The sequence below is a fragment of the Paramisgurnus dabryanus genome, chromosome 13 (genome assembly GCF_030506205.2).
Source record: "Paramisgurnus dabryanus chromosome 13, PD_genome_1.1, whole genome shotgun sequence".
Classification (NCBI taxonomy): Eukaryota; Metazoa; Chordata; class Actinopteri; order Cypriniformes; family Cobitidae; genus Paramisgurnus; species Paramisgurnus dabryanus.
Window position 1 is genome coordinate 7,081,492 of NC_133349.1, and position 19,474 is coordinate 7,100,965.

General features: G+C 37.9%; 1 protein-coding gene across 2 annotated transcripts in view; it reads left to right on the top strand.

Moving 5' to 3' along the window:
- The window catches only part of oxr1a (oxidation resistance 1a), a 195,605-nt gene that overhangs the window by 23,799 nt on the left and 152,332 nt on the right, over positions 1 to 19,474 (top strand). For both annotated transcript variants that reach the window (XM_065298715.2, XM_065298718.2), the window contains exon 2: positions 6,871 to 6,937. In XM_065298715.2, the coding sequence (XP_065154787.1) occupies positions 6,921 to 6,937 (17 nt within the window). In that variant the 5' untranslated portion in view covers positions 6,871 to 6,920. The remainder of the gene's footprint in view (positions 1 to 6,870; positions 6,938 to 19,474) is intronic.

The following is a 19,474-nucleotide window of genomic DNA, read 5'->3' on the forward strand; positions in this document are numbered from 1 at the left end:
CGACAAGATCAACAACAGGGCTGTTTACATGATGAATTTCCATAATTACGGCGTGTTTCCTGCAGGCTTCATTTGACCCCTGATCCCCAGAGGTGTTAAAGAGATAGACTACTGTATAAGAATCAAGTAAATATTAGAGAAACACGGTGCGAAAGTGAGAGAGCAGAACTCAGCTGATGGTAGAGGATGAGTCACTTCACTGCAGAGCAAAACACAGCACACCAAACACACGCACAGCTGATTTGTTTGTTTTTGTCCTTGTGATTATGAGCGAAGGATGAATCAAAATGACTCGCTTTGTATAATGGATGTTTTGTTCCGTAAAACACGTGTTTCATGCCATCTGTCCATATGTTTTCGCTCTTTTCTCGCTCTGTGCAAATCAGTGAAAAACATCAAGAATGAATGTATGAGTGTGGGAGAAAAGAATTTCGTGATTGTATTTGAAATGGATGGAAAATTATCTTGTAAGTGATGCATCTCATCTGTCATTATGTGCAAAGTGCACAATGTTCCATTTGCTTCAAAGCAGCTTTACAAGAAGTCAAAGAAAAAAACTGAATTTTTTTAATTATTAAATATATATAGTATATAATATAATAGAATATAAATGAGTGTTGCAAGTTTTGTCCTTATAAATTGATTATTATCTAATGCAGGGGTTTTCAAATATTCTTGTTAATCGCACCATCTTACTTGAAGTACCCCCTGAAATTTTATGCAAATATTTTAATAATTTTATAGCACATTTGCATAATTCACCTTATTTATTATTTACTTATTTTTCATCCATTTTAAAGTTTTTATAAGTAGTATTTTACATAGTTATTGTTATTATTACCCTTTCCTGAAAATGTTTGTAGTGTTGTGTGTAATGGTCACACGACATGCAAATTAAACAAATAAAATCTTAGCTTTTGTTAGTAGAAATCTATGTTGTTAGTTATTCAATTCAATTCAATTTTATTTATATAGCGATTTTCAAAATGGTTAATTGTTGCAAAGCAGCTTTACATGAGTAGATGTAGAGGAGAACACAGAAAATCAATAGATAGTATAAGAAGTAGAATATAGCGGCTAAGGATTAACAGTACAAGCGAGCGTTTTAATAATGTAACGTATACAGTAAAGTGCTAAGTTAAGCCAAAGTTGGCTGACTCTCCCTGGGACGAAAACCCCCCCTAGGAGAAAACCTGGCGGGAAAAACTCCTAGAAGGACAAAAACCCTTGGGAGAAATTAATATATATTTACATATATAGACACGGTAGTTAGTGTATTATTTAGATACAAATGGTTTTGAAATTAAAACAATCTAATGTTTTAATTGTAAGTAATTTATTAAAGTTTTTCATTAAAGGTGCTCTAAACGAATTCACGCATTTTAGGCCATAAAACATTTTTTATTTCATACAGTAAACATCTCCTCACTATCTGCTAGATGCCTGTCCCCTGAACACACTGTAAAAAAACGCGATCTCTGTAGACAGCCCAGGCTCCGCAAACTGCAACAGAAACAAAGTGGTCAAACCATAGACTGTAAAAAAAAGATTGACGACACGACGTCGCCTCCCTCCATTGTAACGAATTGAAGCCAAAAATGTCCGACCATGTCGCCGCCATGTTACGTAAAAATGTCAATTTGGAGCCAAGGCATGCGCAGAAGGAATCGTCCGTGGAGCCAGAGGCGTAGCCGTGGTATCAAACTTCATCCAAACCCCCCCGCGACCAATTCAACCACGGCAATCTTACACTCTTGAAGTGTAAATAGAGTCCCATTTGTGTGAATAAAGAGGGCGGGGTTTATGACTTGTACTGCAGCCCGCCACCAGGGGGCGATCAAAGAGCCAGAGGATTCACTTTTCAAGACTTATGAGGCACATCCGGGTCAAACCTATCACCACGAAACATAACAAAGTGTTCCAGCCAATAAACGTCAAGAAGGATTTGGGAGTGGGGGTTGGGCGCGTTCATGACACGTTCAGAAAGCACAGAAGGGAGGGGGAGAGGAGGAGTTAGCTACACTCCGTTTTGTTTGACAACACTTGAACGTCATCAGGAAGTGACGTCACACAGATTCGCTTAGAAAGCCTTTAACTCGCGTCCACTAGGGGTGGTCCTTAAACCCAACCACTTCTCAACCATATAAAACACAACAGGCAAGTAAAAGTACAGTTACAGGTATTTAGTGCATAGAATAAAAGTATTACAAACCGTTCGCGTTGCAAACCTTGCGATCTCATTCAAACATAAACCAGCATTACGTAGTTGGTCTCAAGAGCCAATAATGCTTCACATTCTTAGCTAATGTAATGATGTAATTAGCCACGAGACACACGAGATTCAATGCCTTTTCACAATCATAGATGACGTATCATTGCTTATAGAGACACAAAAAACACCCACCGGGGGGTGAAACAATCCAACGGTTTCCATTCACTTTGTATTACGTGAGGCGGCTTCATTGTCATTTCTGGCTTATAACAAAAAACAGAACAATGCCTAAAAGCTGCTGTGTGACAAGGTGTACAGCTATCTATAAAGTGGACTACTCTTTTAACTACATTTACAAAACCGTTAGCTAATATCAGCAGTCTCCCAGTAAGCAAGCCAACAAAAATGTCAACAACACTGTAGGGAGCATTGCATCTCTTGCGGTGTCTCTTTGGCCTTATATTTCAAGTGAAAAGCATTTAGCTTTCCTAAAGGAGCTTGCCACACACACACACACAGTCCATGCACTTTACTTTGGAGCGATGAAAGGCTTTTGATGAAATCGCTCTAAATCTGTGGAACGCTTAGACCAGAGGAATGACTCACTGTGGAGCAGAGAAAATCAAATGAAATAACCTTCTGAATGTGAACCTCTGTTCCACTGCTGCTGTGAGCTTTTGGGTTTACGATATTAAGGATCGAGTAAAGACCTGAAGTTTTTTCTCTTTTATGATTACAATTCTTCAACATGCCTCTGTTTTCCTCACTCTCATTACCTCCCACACGTGTCTCAGATGTGGTGGGTTAAAAATAGACTGGATTACACCAGCAAGTGAGGATCAGTGTGAAAGTCACAGTGGAATACAGTACAGGAGGAAAGTCCCATGATTCCTTGCTGTTCATCATTGTCGGCACTCTGTATTCCCAGAACACCACACGGCTTGTGAAAAGACCCATCTTTGGTGACTGTTGTTTTATTCCTTTAAATGTGCAAGTCCACAAGGAATTGACACAGATATTCTTCAGTTTATACTGTACTTTTAGCTATTGATAAACAGAGGCATATGAGGTATAACCTTTACATTATTTTTTCCTGAATTAGGTGTTAAAGTAAACAAATTCAGGTTACAACTTACCCCATAGTTGGGGTTCATTGTAACAGGCAGGGGGTTAGTTGTAACACTTGCTAAAAATTAAGTTTGCAGGCAAATATTTCAATACTATTTTGACATATACTTGAAGTGGATATTGTTTATATATCTGTCTATAATAGACAGGTATCCACACTGTATTCATTCATCCAGCCCTTTTCTAACAATAGTTCAATTATAAATGGATACAAATGTCTAAATATGTGAGAAAAAGCAGCACAATTATGACAAAACATTTTTTTTATATATTTGACCCAGTCTGTAATAACCATACTACAGTTTCAAAATCTAATTCTAAGATAATGAGCATCAAAGTATGATTTTAGCCATTCATTAAATTATGATTTCAATCTTTGACGTGACCTTATTCAATCAATATTAAAGATATGAACAAAAATACATTTGACACACGATTTTTGATAAGACAGGCACATTTATTTTGTTGGCAGCCAGCAATCATTCGTGTGTAGCTTTGTGTAACGGCAAAAATTACTCTAACGTTAGTGTTTTTCATATCTTAAGTGCTGAGGGGTTAGTTGTAACACAGCGTTACAATTAACCCCGCTGGGTCAAAATATTTTCAAGCCCACCAAAAAAGTTGCTAAGAGCTGCAGACATATTTCAAAACGATGCTATGTTTTAGTCAACAAGACACTGATTAATATGAAATAGCATTGGATTTGGTCTCTTACACACACAACTTAAAAACCGAAAAAAAAACCATATGATTTTACTTAAATGCCACCAAAACACTCGCTCATCAATAACTCTCTGGAAAAACATTATGGGCCCTATCTTGCACCCAGCGCAATTGACTTTGTCAGTGACGCATATATCATTTGTATTTTGCGCCGGCACACAGCGGGTTTTTCCCTCCACAAACGCACATCGGCAAACTAGGGAATGAACTTGTGCTCCCTGGGCAGTTCAGCGCAAAAAAATAGGCGCAAACCATCCCTGATGCTATTTTGCAGTTTCAAAAAACAATTGCGCCACTGACCAGAAAAAAAGTAGTATAAAGTCAGTGGCGCGTTGCGCGTTGTTCATTATGCTATTTTAAGGGCGCATGCTTGACCATAATGTATAGCGTGCACAACGCGCACACACTTTGCTTATCTAATCTACACAGATGCAACAGTTATTTTTGCAAATCATAAATTGTAACAATAAAAAATATTAACACATGAGATAAGGGAAATCATTGTGGTGAGCATTGTGGTGATAGTTTTTATTTATTGTGTGGCTGCGTTAAAAAATTATCATGCAAATTACGATTAAATTTTTTTTAAATATAAGTTTGTTGTGTGGCTGTATTACGTTTATTTTATGTAAATAATAATTAAAATGTTTTCATAAGAAACCTTAATGTATGTGAACTTGATTTGTAAGTGTACTTTAGGGTTGGACTGCTTGCGTTTCTTGGCTTTCAGCGGTGAGGGTGGACGCAGCGATGTCCTCTGCTGGCGTCAGGTCCTGTGTAGAGATCCACCTCCCGTTACACGGCGTTCCCGATTTATGCAGGCAAGCTTGGGATTCCCCCGTCTCCTGACATCATTGTAGCGCTTGCTGATGAGATGCCAGCTGATGAGACAATTGTGGCTATTTTCTTCCACGCCTGTTTAACCGACGCTGATTTGGGCGGATTTCTCCTATCCCCATAAAAAACAACTTCTCTGTCTTTGACTGCTCTTACAAGAACGTGGGTCTCCTCAGCTGTGAACCGCTCCTGGCGTGCGCCTGGTAAATCCATCATAATAATAGCAACCCGCCATGGAACTTGCGCCCTTGCGTTTAAAGGGAATGTTGGATGACGTTCTGATTGGTTTATTTGACGTTATGCCCAAACCACACCTATGAATAATGAACCTACTTCAGACCAACCCCTTATTGATTTGCGCCTGGCGCAAGAGTTACTTCTCCCGCCGGTAAAATAGCAACAGCACCCAAGATCCGCCCACAAAGTAGCTTTGCGCTTCGCACTTTCGTTTCATATCGTTAAAATAGGGCCCTATACATTTCCAATAATTTACAGGAGATCGTTTATTGGCAGCGTGAAAAAAATACCAGAAAAACTAAAAGCTCAACCTTGTGCAACAATGTAAACAGTGCCCCGCGCACCCCTACTCGTTTTTAGTACAACTAAGTAAAAGGTCATTTTTTTGCAGAGTACCCATCCATTCCATTGCATAGTTATGAAAGGGGGAGGGGGGGTGTTAGGGTTTGGGAAATTTTTTATTAATTTGAAATCCCAATGTTGACAGGTATGAGACTAATGATCTCTGTTTGATTGAACACCTGATTTTGCTGCTTTTCACATTACAATACGATTCAGGAAAAGTGTCATTAAATGCAATAAATCTCTAAATCTGTCTTTTTTAGATGCTAATATCGGATACATTAATGCATACCATGCTGTAGTATTCACATATAGTATACGATTGTCACCTACACAACTGTATTCTTTGAAATCTTGCTGTTAAGAGTTAAACTGGAGCAGGACAGTCACTGCATCTCATTATGGCATGTGATATGGCTTGGGGTCTAAAGGTCTTCGCATTAATGATGCAGCCTTTACATTCACGGCTGTAACCTTTGTATTATAGAGCACCTATAGCCTACAACCTGCATCACTAATGCATGCAGCATCCGCTTAATGTGCAGATGCAAACAGATTCAGCTGCCTCACTTTCTCAGCATGTGCGGAAGTCTGTATGAATCCTCTCCTAATGAAAGTTTGAGATTCAAAACCAGCATTTGTGTTGTTTTCTCACAGTAGATGTAAAAAGGTGTACTTGAAGGTCACATAATGTATCTTATGTTAATCTTGAGTACCTATAGAGTAGTATTGCATCCTTCATGTCTCTGAAGAGTCTTTAGTTTTATCAGATTTTTAAAAACAGATCAGCTGTACTGCTACTTTCACAGAAAATCCTGACCTCCGGGCGGCATTTCGCGGGCGGAGTGAGTCACGAGCAAGCAACACACACAAAACATTATCCCACTATCTCTAGATAACTTTTGATTCATTACAGGGTGGTTTCCCGGACAGGGATTAGCTTAAACCAGGACTGGGTCTTAGTTTAATTATGAAATATAATTAGTTTTAACAAACATGCCTTACTAAAAACATTACTGGTGTGCATTTTGAGGCAAAACAAAGGGCACTGATGTATTTTAACTGCTTTTTAAAACATAAGCTGATGAATAATTTATCATCATAATGGTTTAGAGAAATGTAAAGCTTAGATTAAACTAAAGTCTTTAGAGTGTTTAACATCATTATACTCACTAGTAACCTATTAAAATGAACCTGTTAAATATAAAGAGTAGATCATATATTTATAGATTATGTAAAGATGATCATTATTGAGTTAAATGTTCAGTTTTTGGGTTGCCAGGGCTGTTTGTGGTATGAGGTATTTACTGTTTTTGTGAAATGTTCTCGCTCGGGTCACCTTGACATTTTTGCTTTTAACATTATTTCTGACTCTCTGGATGTTTTCTCAGGTTTGTCCCTCAAGGTAACCTTCTGAGTCGCAGACGAATGCCCCGCCATCATGTTCAACACTAAAAGGTCAGAGCAACAAAACAGTTTTTTTTGTGTGTGTGTTTTTGTCTCTTTGTATGAAAATCAAATTCTCACTGTTATTTCATTTTGGTGCTTTAAAGGCCATAAACCTCAATCACTCTCACATAATAGATATTTTTTATATTTAGGAACATGCCATATTGTTACAAAACAGACTGTTTTCCCTCAATGCACCTTATTGTTTCTTTTAAGGGGTTATGGTAAATTATTAGAATAAAATTTTCTTCATATTCTATTTGACATTCGAAGCTTAAAATATCTCTTTAACCAAAAAAGCTATTTGTTTTTAATACCATATGCTGCAAAAAAATCCCATCTTGTTTTGAAATCTTTCTTTCTGATGTCAAAAGCCCAAATGCATTAACACATGAACACCTATATTTACGTGTCAACAGCACCTGCAATATTGGATGTTTTCAAATGTATCTCGTTCATGAATTATTCATAAATGTGTCAGTCAGTGCATATAATTTTCTTTGTGATTTCTGAAAAACTGAACATCCAGTACCCACACTTGACTGCGTATTTCTTAATACCATTTCCCATAGCATAAACTTGTCCTAGTAAGCCAGGTTAGACCGACTGTCCAAAATAAAATTTGACACGTCTAATTAAATGTGAATATGCCTCATGTGGGTCATTGCACAGACTTGGGTGGGGTTTTAACTCGCAGACGTGATGAAACTGGTTGTGATGCATAAAAGTTGCTATAGGTCCCTATGCCCTTAGAAAATCACATTATTATTCTGAACAGGTTTTCTTTATGCATGTGAGTTTCAAAACATGCAGATTTAAAATGCCCTCATTTGCTGTGAATCCACTTTTGTATGCTCGAAAAGCTTCTTAGAGGAAGTATGTTGTTGTTTTCTGGTCAGACTGTTTTTAACTTCATTTTGTTTTATAGTCAGTAGTGGTTTTTTTGTAGCCATTTAATGGACATTTGCTTGGGCAAACACTATGAGTAGATGTAAAATTGTCTTTTAAAATGATTGTGAAGTTTTTAATGTACAATATGCATCAAAAGTTTATTTGCATTGCATATATTTCATACAGATGCAAGGTTGTTTAAAAGCTGCCTTGGTTTCATAGTTTCTTAAAACATTACATTTGTGACCTTGTCTGTGAAATCCAGAATAAAGTCTCATAATCTGATTATAAGATTTGGAGGATCAAAATTAGATTTTAATAATTGATTTAACTTTAATTTCAATCCTTGACATGACCTAACTCAGTAAAGATATCAAAGTTATATTTTCATAATGTAAAGATCATTCGGTGTAGGATAATTGTATTATTCCTTTATTGTTGGTTTGTTCTTTTAACACTGGGTACAAGGTATCACAATATAAAATTTGTTATGTATAAGGTTATGTATATTCAAAGTTTTAGCAAACAGTTTGGCACACTAATAAGTGATTGTGTATGCTTTTGACATAAACATGTATGTTTATTATATTTGACTATTTAAAAATATCTATTTAAAGGTGCTAAAGAATGCATTAATATGATATAGAAGGTGTGTGGCTTTTTTTAAATGCTAAAATTATCAAGAGACGGTTTTACATGTCCTTAGCTTTGTTCTGATTGACTATTTCTCAATTTAGTTCAGTAGCCCCGTGTGTATATAATTAATAGGGATGCACTGAAATGATAATTCTTGTCCGAAACCGAAAAACCGAAAAAGAGGAAAGCAAGGCCGAAAACCGAAACACCGAAAGAAATTATGCAAATTATTAGTACCATTGCATTTATGGCTATGACTGTGTACCAACTTTACTAGGGGTGTGTGACGGATCATAAAACTCACGGTTCGCATCACATTACAGATTTTGAGGCACAGATCAGATAATTTTTCGGATCAGCAAAAAAGTGGTGGGAAAATAAAGAAATTACAAACATTTATAAAAATAAAAAACAAAGTTGCACATATAAGGTCTGAAATTAGCATTACAGAAATCATATTAAATGAATCATAGCACTGTCTTTATTGTATAAATTAAATATAATTATTATTATTTTTTTTCTCTTTGTCTTGGGTTGTTTAATTAACATTAATGACACAAACTTAGGTAGGTTCATTGAAGTTACTGTCTCTTTAAGACCAAATAAGCACAAACCGGTTTCTGACTCTAATCTATACATACACTTAAGACATTAACAAATGTTTTTATTAGATTAAAATAATTTTTTGGAGATCATTTAGTTTGTATGTGCCCTGTCAAGAACAGAAAGATTTTATGTTCGTTTGCTTTTTTGAAACTCGTCTCTCCATATATGCACTACTGAGGGCACTTAAACACGAGGGCACACACAGACTGAGGGCGAATTCCAAACAGTGCAGCGAACTGTTGTCCACATAAAAACATTACGTTGTTTTTTTATTGCTCTATTCGCCAAATGTATGTAAACTCTTTCCCCGCCAGCGTTTTTAAAAAAAAGTTGCCAGCCAGCGCCAGCATTTTTCATGATTTTCACAAAAGTTTAATGCCTTCCAGAAAATGTTCTTCTTTAAATATATAAACAAACAATATATTAGATGAAAGAACAGACCCTCTGCTTTCAAACAAAAAAGCCGTTTCATCCTACCTTCAGTAGTTCTCTTGTAATCACCTCTCAAACATGGGTAGGTTTCTTCAAAAACACCCAATTTTGAGCAAAAAGCTGAGATAATTCCATTTTTGCGAAGGACTTTTGATAGAGATCAGATGCAGAGCGATCTTTAAATCATACACAGAGTTCTTTCTCTTTCACGTGAGGCGCTACTTCCGGGTTGTATAAGTTGCGGAAGTGCGCCACCTGGTGGATAATAGGGGTATTGCGGAAAGACGGAAAATCTCGTCATTGGCGGGGAAGCGTTTTCTTTTAATTGACGAGATATCTCGTCAATGGCGGCGAAAGAGTTAATGGACTACAACATGAGACACAATAGCGCAATCGCTCTAAAGTTTACACATCAAGAGTTCTGATCTTTGAAGGGCATGATCATATATGACTGAAGCTGGACCGGACACATTCAGCAGCATGTGCGTCTGTGTACAGAACACTGCTCACTTTAGCACATTTTTGCGGTTAAATTGTTTAAAATCACTTGAATGTTAACATTTGCAAGCCTTTGAAACACGTGATAAACTTTCCCTACTTAAATTTGCGTATTAATCCGCAAATTGCATCCGAGCCGATCCGTAGCCTTCTGATTCACGACCTCGGGCGCTAGGGGGATAGCCTACTGAAATCACACACACGGCAGACATGTTGGTTCAGACAAGCATGTGCAGGTCGCGGTTTGCGTCATCACAACATTTCAGACGTTTTGTTTCGGTGATAAAAATCTTTCGGCCGAAAATGCTCTTTTGGGGCATTTTCGGACGAAAATTTTCGGCGGACGAATATTCGGTGCATCCCTAATAATTAAGTCTGTTTTAGACAAAGATACGGAATTTGAGGAATAATAAATTATTCTGAGATTGGAAATAGACGTTTCTGAGTGGTAAATTTGTGGTTTTTTTTAGTATGGACCTGCAAAATGTAACTGTAACGTCAATAGACGAACTTTCGCCTAAACGTTAGCATATAGCATTTACTAGCATACAGCGCTAACTCAGCAGTCACAACTTTTACATTTTGCATTGTTTTCCCCCAATGTTCAAAATTCTGCCTGGCAGTAAAGAACATCTGCAAGGTTTAATGGCTTATGTTCACACACGCTTGTTAAACTGTAACAGGAACGCTGTAAAATTAATCCATCATTATTGGGATTGTTCATTAAACGCATCACGCCTTGATCAGCTCATTAAAAATCCTGCCCTGCCACATCAGTCTTCTCTTGAAAAATGAGCCATGGTTCACTTTGAGGTTGCAGTAAAGCGTTTGAGCTCTGGCCAGCAGATAAGACTTCCACTAATTAGAGCTACCAATGTTTACTTTCCAAAATGGGCTCAGGCAATTAAAACCAAACTCTCCACCGCTTTCCCCAAAATCACCTCGACCACCTAGCGTTACAGTTTCGCTTCATATCTAGCAAATATTCAACAGACCTTTTGAGTTATGGAAAAGTTTTACCCTCCAGGTCAGTTTTAAGTCTAATCACATTATGGATTTGTTTCGCATCCTCACCTTGGGTGCTTTTTGTTTCTTATTTGTGCATCCTCTTTTCCTTTCCTTGCATCTTAGCTCCACCCACTTAGGATGCGAGGGAAATATGCTAGGGATGCACCGATACGATTTTTGGGGGCCGATACCAATTTAAACAGACAATTGGCCGATTCCGATGTTAAACACTTGTATACAATACTATACAGTTGGCTATAAAGGTTGTTTATTTCTGCATTCAATATTTTTTCTGAACATGAATTGGATCTATTTAACATTCAACTGATCAACATAGTAAGAGAGGCACAAAGTAAAATAAAATATATCTATCGCACGTCTGACAAACTATCATTTGTACAGATTTTTTTTTTTTTCGTTTTTGGAAGGCCTTTCACGCGCTTTGCAAACATGTAGATGGTTTCAGTTTCATCAAAAATCGTCTGATACATCGGTGCATTACTAAAAGATACTGTACACCAGTGTATCCCCGCTCATGATTCTTCATCAAGCCTCCTTACTCCTCATTCCTCACCTCCTTGTTGTGCAATTACAGAAATTTGATATCTTTCAAGGTGGTTATGGTATTTTGCTAAATTTTGCAATAAATAAAATAATAGGCATTGGACTCGGAGAGCCTTGTCATAAACTCAATGCAATGCGCGACACAAGTGTATTTTGCTATTTTCAACTCGGCGCAATTATCATTTTCATGTTTAGCGCCACATTGTTTAAATAGCAAAAGCATTTGCGCCCAATTTTGCACCATGGGCGATCTGGATTGAAATTGAGGTGTGTTCAGGCGAATGGTTGGTTGCTATTTTGAGACAACTAAAATAGACTACAAAAACCTGGTCTGAAGTCTAAAGTCAATAGCACAATATTGTTTTTGTTATTTAATGAGCATGTTATGCGCCTATAAACGGGACAACAATGCGCGTTTACAAATTCCGTCATCTAAATATGAAATCGGCATGGCGACAGCGCAACTGTCTTTTAAAGGGGAAGAGAGCTGAGACTCTCATTGGTTAATTGCATGTTATGCCCAAAACACACCCACTGCACATTACGAGAATAGGAACAACCCTTAAAGGCCGTGCGCTTGGCGCACAAACTATTTTTCCCATCGTTAAATTAGCAAAACATCGGACACGCCCGTTTAGTGCAAGGTTTTTACTATATGTGTGATGAATTTTTAGGATGACAAATACAAAAAAACGAAAGGAAAAATTTGGGCTTCAGTGTGCAATCTTAACCTTGACCGGGAGCTTGCTGTTTGCTAACATCAGCAGAACCACATTTGATTAGTTTAAGGTGTAGAAGACGTTTCTCTCTTCAAAGCCATACCATCTTCAAAGACACCGTAATCTGATTAGACCAATGAGCAGATATTCTGATTTGGTATTCCAGGATGTCTCCTGTTCATCACAGACATCAGGAGGATGCACTCAACTGATACGGTTACTGTTTTACCTCCTGTAGCTTCATTTCCTGCGGTGTGATTTTAATTGGTGTATAGAGGGGGTTTATTAGCATAAACGGAAATGGTTTGTGTATGGGGTGTTAGGGTCTTTTTTGTCTAAACTAAGTAAATGTTTACCCTTCAGCTCCTAATCTGTGTGATTGACTGCACAGTTGGAAGCTGAATTAATTTCATTAATCTGTTCTTTGTTTACATTGTCATTTAATTCAGCTGTCCTGTCAATATTAGGGTTCTTGTTGCCACAAGTTAAGTTTGTAAGGTTTACATTTATGTGGCTGAGAAATGCGTGCAGGTGTTTGTTTATACTGGCCATATATGGCTTTGTGTTTGGTAAGAAAACCGTCTCCAAAATGCATAACAAGTGAGTTCTGTAGGCAGCGCTTTAGGGCATCATTTCCTACTGGAAGTCTTTCTCTTTTAAGGTGCTTAATTCGGTTCGATTTCAAGGCAGCATTGCATGCATCCATCTCTAGCTTTTCTTAGTAGCCATTCCAGTTTGACTTCATGGCCAAATACTAAAGCCGTTTTTACACCCTTAGTACATGAATATCCATATTTATGGTATTTTTATGTTTTAGGCTAAGGTTTTGTAGGGACACTCCAATGATATGACGCAGTGCCCGAAAATAGTCCCCTACTATTGAAAGTTAATATTATTGTGCCTGCTGCAGCCATGTTACGGCAACAAAGTCCTTGATTATTACGCCCGAATGAGAGTATAGTTACTAGACATATCTGCTTAGAAAATCGCAACTTTTTATTTTCCGTCGGTCTTAGTACACGATGTAACTACAGAGGAGTCAAGTTTTAAATAGGAAAAATATTTTAAAACGCTTTGGTCATTTTTAGCACAATGCTAATGGTCTAATCAGATTCAATGGATTATGCTAAGCTATGCTAAAAGTGGTACCACCAGACTTGGAATTTGGACTCCAATAAAATTTGGATTCCAAAACACTAAAAAATTCCAATGCTTAACTCTAGGGGAGCTGGAAAATGAGCATATTTTCAAAAAAGTCCCTTTAACTTCATAGGGGTTTCATTGTTGCTGGAAGTGATTCTGACATCTTATTTTCAACAAAATCCCTATTTTCTTTATGACTAACTTAATATTCATTCCTTTTTTAAAAGCTTGTTTATTTTATTGCAATATTTTCATTCTTTAAAATATTAATACTTTTATAATACTGAATATGCAGCTTGTCAGAAAGGTTGTTTGTGACAACATTATTATAATAATATAATATAGTATTATAATAACACAAATCACTTGTAAGTATACCATGGTAGTAGGCTATTACCATTGTGCATGTTCGAAGAAATATTTTTGTAAGTGCATGATTTAAGTTCTTATTTAAAATTATTGTTCTTCATCTGCAAATTTAACTGATGGATTTTGTTTCTGTTGTTAAAGCCTGTCCTGCACTATAATATAGCATATGATTCGGTTTGCCGCAGTGGTTTTTATATCAAATTATGTCTTCCCTTCATCTTTTTAATTGATGATCTGTGTGAGCAGAATGCTGTCTGGTGAACTCTGGTGCTTGAATCCTAGCATCTGATGTGGCAGGATGGTAGCGGGCATCGTGCCACGCTCATGCACAGAGGATCACAGCGAGCTGCCAGGAAACCCAGTGTCTTCATATTAACACTTTATATAAGCTAATTTACTCTTTATTTTCCTACTTAAATCAGCAATTGCTTTCAAGGTCATTCAAGGGATTAGAAGAATACTGTGCTCTAAAATAACAAATTCTAGTAGCATTTATTCACTGTCGTCTCATTCAAATCTTGGGCCCAATCCCATTTCTCTGTCTTACCCCTTCCCCTTACCCCTACCCCTTAGTTTTGCATGTTCACGAGAGCGAAAGGGCTATCCTGATTGGTCCTTACTCTCACGTGAACATGCAAAACTAAGGGGTAGGGGTAAGGGGAAGGGGTAAGACAGAGAAATGGGATTGGGCCTTGAAGTCAAATATTATAATATAGTATAATATTATAAATATTTAATAAATCTGTTTGACCTGCATTGTTTTTGGTGACCCTAAATAATCAAATATTTTATTTGTGTAAACTATTCCTTTACATAAAAATTGTAGGATGTTGTAAATTGGGATTTGCCTCACACAAAATAAAATTTGAGGGATGTTGTATTTTTCATGTTTTCGTTACCATACACCTCAGATATTTTAAAATATGGCTGCTCAGAGTTTACTCCAGCAGTGTTTTTACTCTGATAACTCCAGCATCAAGTCATGACATTTTATTAGAAGACTTTAAATAACTTATATTTCAACCCAACAACAGGCCTGAATGCACCCTGCATTTCTCCCTCGCACAACATTCGCTGACGAGGAAAAAAACATATTGTAGAGCCTGTGTCTCGGACTAAAAACTTGACACACTTGGCCCAACAGAGTATTGACAGATATGGCTTAGATTGCACTCAAGTCTGTCATCATGAGCTCCAGACGAGAGTTTACATTACTTTTAAGGCATGCTCTTGAAAATAAATGTGCTAAGCTTTTTTTTACAGCAATGCTATAGTAGAACCAATTTTGGTTCCCAAAAGAACCATTTAGTCAAACGTTTCTTAAAATAACTGTAGCATCCCGAAGGCCAACACAACGAAGGTGCATACAAAAAATCCAAGACAGCAGGCATATGGTAGTAGAAAAATACATGAAACTTTATTTAACAAAGCATTAAAATCAAAGCACCCTGTACAGTAGCTTCATACAGAGAGGAGTCATTTCACTGCAGAATATACAAACACAGCAACATCAACCCCATAAACCCATTAATGATACACACTCAAAATCAATGCATCACACAATTAGGCACACAACTTGGGGCTTTACTGTATCAATCCCTGCCTCAGATTCCCCCAAAGGAAAGGTGTGAAGCTACCCAGGAGGTATAACCAAAGGGTACAGAAATAATGCAGAAAATTAATGTACTTAAAAAGGAAATAAATTAACAGAATCCTCTAGCCAGCAATTAAACAAAATTACACAAACCTTATAATTCAAATAGACACAAACACGAGCTGGGCAGGGAATTAACATACATTCACAACAGGAAGCAGTCAGTTTTACACTTACATAGAATGACAAAAAAAACCTAAAGAGAACAGCGACTAGTCACTATCATCCAACAACCTTAAAGGAACACGCCCACATTTTGGGAATTGACCTACAAAAATGTATGGTATGTGGAAAATAATGTGTACCCTAAACCAAGCAAACACATTGTATTATAAAAAATACACAAAATGACATTGAAGATCACCTATTTCATTGCTAAAAAACAAAGGCATGACAGCCACAAGGGATACCTTTTTAAAATATATCAGTAAATTTATCTAGACAGGCTAACAAAAAAATTCTGAAAATTCACTTTTTTTTACTTCACTTTTACATCCAGCTGTGGTCAGAAGTTGAGGAATATCAGTAAGACAGCCGGTGATGTGCTGCTAACAGCAGGTGATGTGTGGGTGAACTGCAGAGTTGGCAGACTGTTTTTCCTGTAACCTCGGGATCCTCCACAAGAGACCGTTATGTCTGCTTTATTTTTTCCATGTACCCACACCTTAGGCTCAGAACATAAAAACAAGTGTTACTTCTCCTTTATAACCAGTGCATTTATATAGTTTTAGGATTTTGATTTGGGGAGGACAGATTAAGTCCTAAAAGTTACACTGCGTTGTCGTCGTGCAAAATACACTGTATCTGAAAAGATAGAAATGACGCCGTCCCTTTAAGTAATGACATCATGTGACATATTTTCATTGTCCTATTTAATTAAATGTCTTTGTGTCACACTGAGATGTTTCACATGTCTACGGCACATGTCAGTGTCACATCAGGATCAAAGTGTCCTCGTGAACTCACAATGTCCTTCAGCTGCATTGAAGCAGCTCTAAATGATTCCTGACAGATCTGCACGCTTCTCACAAAATAAAACATTTATTTCAGTTGTTTTCTCTCAGGACACGCTCCTTTTGACTCTACACGCATACTCAGCTCTGCATCAGTGAAAATGGCTTATTTTTTAGTATGCAGGTTATTCAGTCTCAGTAAAACCCCACCTGACAGTCAGTTTGAGTAATACAATGGTACAGTTAACCAATGGTTCACCCTAAAAATTCAAATTCAGACACCAACACATCACCTACTCACCTAAAGGATTATTAGGAACACCATACTAATACTGTGTTTGACCCCCTTTCGCCTTCAGAAGTGCCTTAATTCTACGTGGCATTGATTCAACAAGGTGCTGAAAGCATTCTTTAGAAATGTTGGCCCATATTGAGATCTGGTCACTGTGGGGGCCATTTTAGTACAGTGAACTCATTGTCATGTTCAAGAAACCGATTTGAAATGATTCAAGCTTTGTGACATTGTTCATTATCCTGCTGGAAGTAGCCATCAGCGGATGGGCACATGGTGGTCATAAAGGGATGGACATGGTCAGAAACAATGCTCAGGTAGGCCGTGGCATTTAAACAATGCCCAATTGGCACTAAGGGGTCTAAAGTGTGCAAAAAAAATCCCCCACACCATTACACCACCACCACCAGCCTGCACAGTGGTAACAAGGCGTGATGGATCCATGTTCTCATTCTGTTTACACCAAATTCTGACTCTACCATCTGAATGTCTCAACAGAAATTGAGACTTGTCAGACCGGGCAACATTTTTACAGTCTTCAACTGTCCAATTTTGGTGCAAATTGAAGCCTCTTTTTCCGTAGTCTTTTTTGTAGTGGATATGAGTGGTACCCGGTGGGGTCTTCTGCTGTTGTAGCCCATCCACCTAAAGGTTGTGCGTGTTGTGGCTTCACAAATGCTTTGCTGCATACCTCGGTTGTAACGAGTGGTTATTTCAGTCAAAGTTGCTCTTCTATCAGCTTGAATCAGTCGGCCCGTTCTCCTCTGACCTCTAGCATCAACAAGACATTTTCGCCAACAGGACGGAGGCATGCTGGATGTTTTTCCCTTTTCACACCATTCTTTGTAAACCCTAGAAATGGTTGTACATGAAAATTATGAAATACTCAGAACGGCCCGTCTGGCACCAACAACCATGCCACGCTCAAAATTGCTTAAATCACCTTTCTGTACCATTCTGACATTCAGATTGGAGTTCAGGAGATTGCCTTGACCAGGACCACACCCCTAAATGCATTGAAGCAACTGCCATGTGATTGGTTGATTAGATAATTGCATTAATGAGAAATTGAACAGGTGTTCCTAATAATCCTTTACATGAGTGTATATACAGTACATGGTTGAAATACAGCGTCTTGTCTGCAATGAGGCATTTGTTACGAGCATATTATGTATTCTGTAATCAGTATTATTCAATTATAGATAGCAGTTATCACCTGTACTAAACGCTTGTGCTGCCCTGTGAATGCGCTTTAATGAGTTTTATTCATCTTTCGAAGTCACTGATAATATTGATTGAAACCAGTGCAAGTTTAATAACGGGCCAGAAACACAGACGCCTTGTGCTGTGTGCCTGTGTTTATAAACCAAGGTCAAAAAATGACTCGTAGATTACCGAAAAAATTAAATGTCAGTAGATGAGGTGAAATTGAATGGCTTTGTCTTTATCTTTAGGGACTCAGCTGGTACTTAATTGTCTCTTATGTAATGTACTGGACTATGCATTTGCTGGCCTTTAGATGTACGAGTAAGTGGTGATGTGTTTAGTGCATGCAACAAGTTTGATTTAATGGAGGCATGTCATGAGGGATCAAACTGTCCTTGATCTTTTGAAGTAGAAGTGCTTGATATACAATAAAAACACACAAAGGACATTCTCCCCTGAGATAAATTATCATATTACAACTCCGCTAAAAAGATGCATTGTTTTGAAAACAATGCAAATGACTAAATGCAACTGATCATACAATATAATTGTGCATACACTGTCAGAAAAAAATGGTCCCTAGCATCACTGAAGTGATACCTTTTCAAAAAAGTATACCTTTCCTCTTGAAGATTTTATATTAATAAATAATATTTTATATTATTTAAATTTTATATTGAGAGTCCATATTTATACCGGAGACGCTGGCACCAAAGAGTCCGTATTAATACCTCATACGTACACGCTGGTACCAAAGAGTCCGTATTAATACCACAGACGTGAACGCTGGCACCAAAAAGTCCGTATTAATACCACAGACGTGCACACTGGCACCAAAGAGTCAGTAATAATACCGCAGATGTGCACGCTGGCACCAAAGAGTCCATATTAATACCTCAGACGTGCACGCTGGCACCAAATAGTTCGTAATAATACCGCAGATATGCACGCTGGCACCAAAAGTCTGTATTAATACCGCAGACATGCACCCCGGCACCAAAGAGTCTGTATTATTACCACAGACGTGCACGCTGGCACCAATGAATCAGTAATAATACCGCAGACGTGCACGCTTGCAACAAAGAACCCGTATTAATACCACAGACGTGCACGCTGGCACCAAAGAGTCTGTATTAATACCGCAGAAATGCATGCTGGCACCAAAGAGTCTGTATTAATACCACAGACGTGCACGCTTGCAACAAAGAGTCCGTATTAATACCGCAGACATGCATGCTGGCACCAAAGAGTCTGTATTAATACCACAGACGTGCACGCTTGCAACAAAGAGTCCGTATAAATACCGCAGACATGCATGCTGGCACCAAAGAGTCTGTATTAATACCACAGACGTGCACGCTTGCAACAAAGAGTCCGTATTAATACCGCAGACATGCATGCTGGCACCAAAGAGTCCGTATTAATACCGCAGACATGCATGCTGGCACCAAAGAGTCCGTATTAATATCTCATACGTGCACGCTGGCACCAAAAGTCCGTATTAATACCTCAGACGTGCACGCTGGCACCAAATAGTCTGTAATAATACCGCAGACGTGCACGCTGGCACCAAAA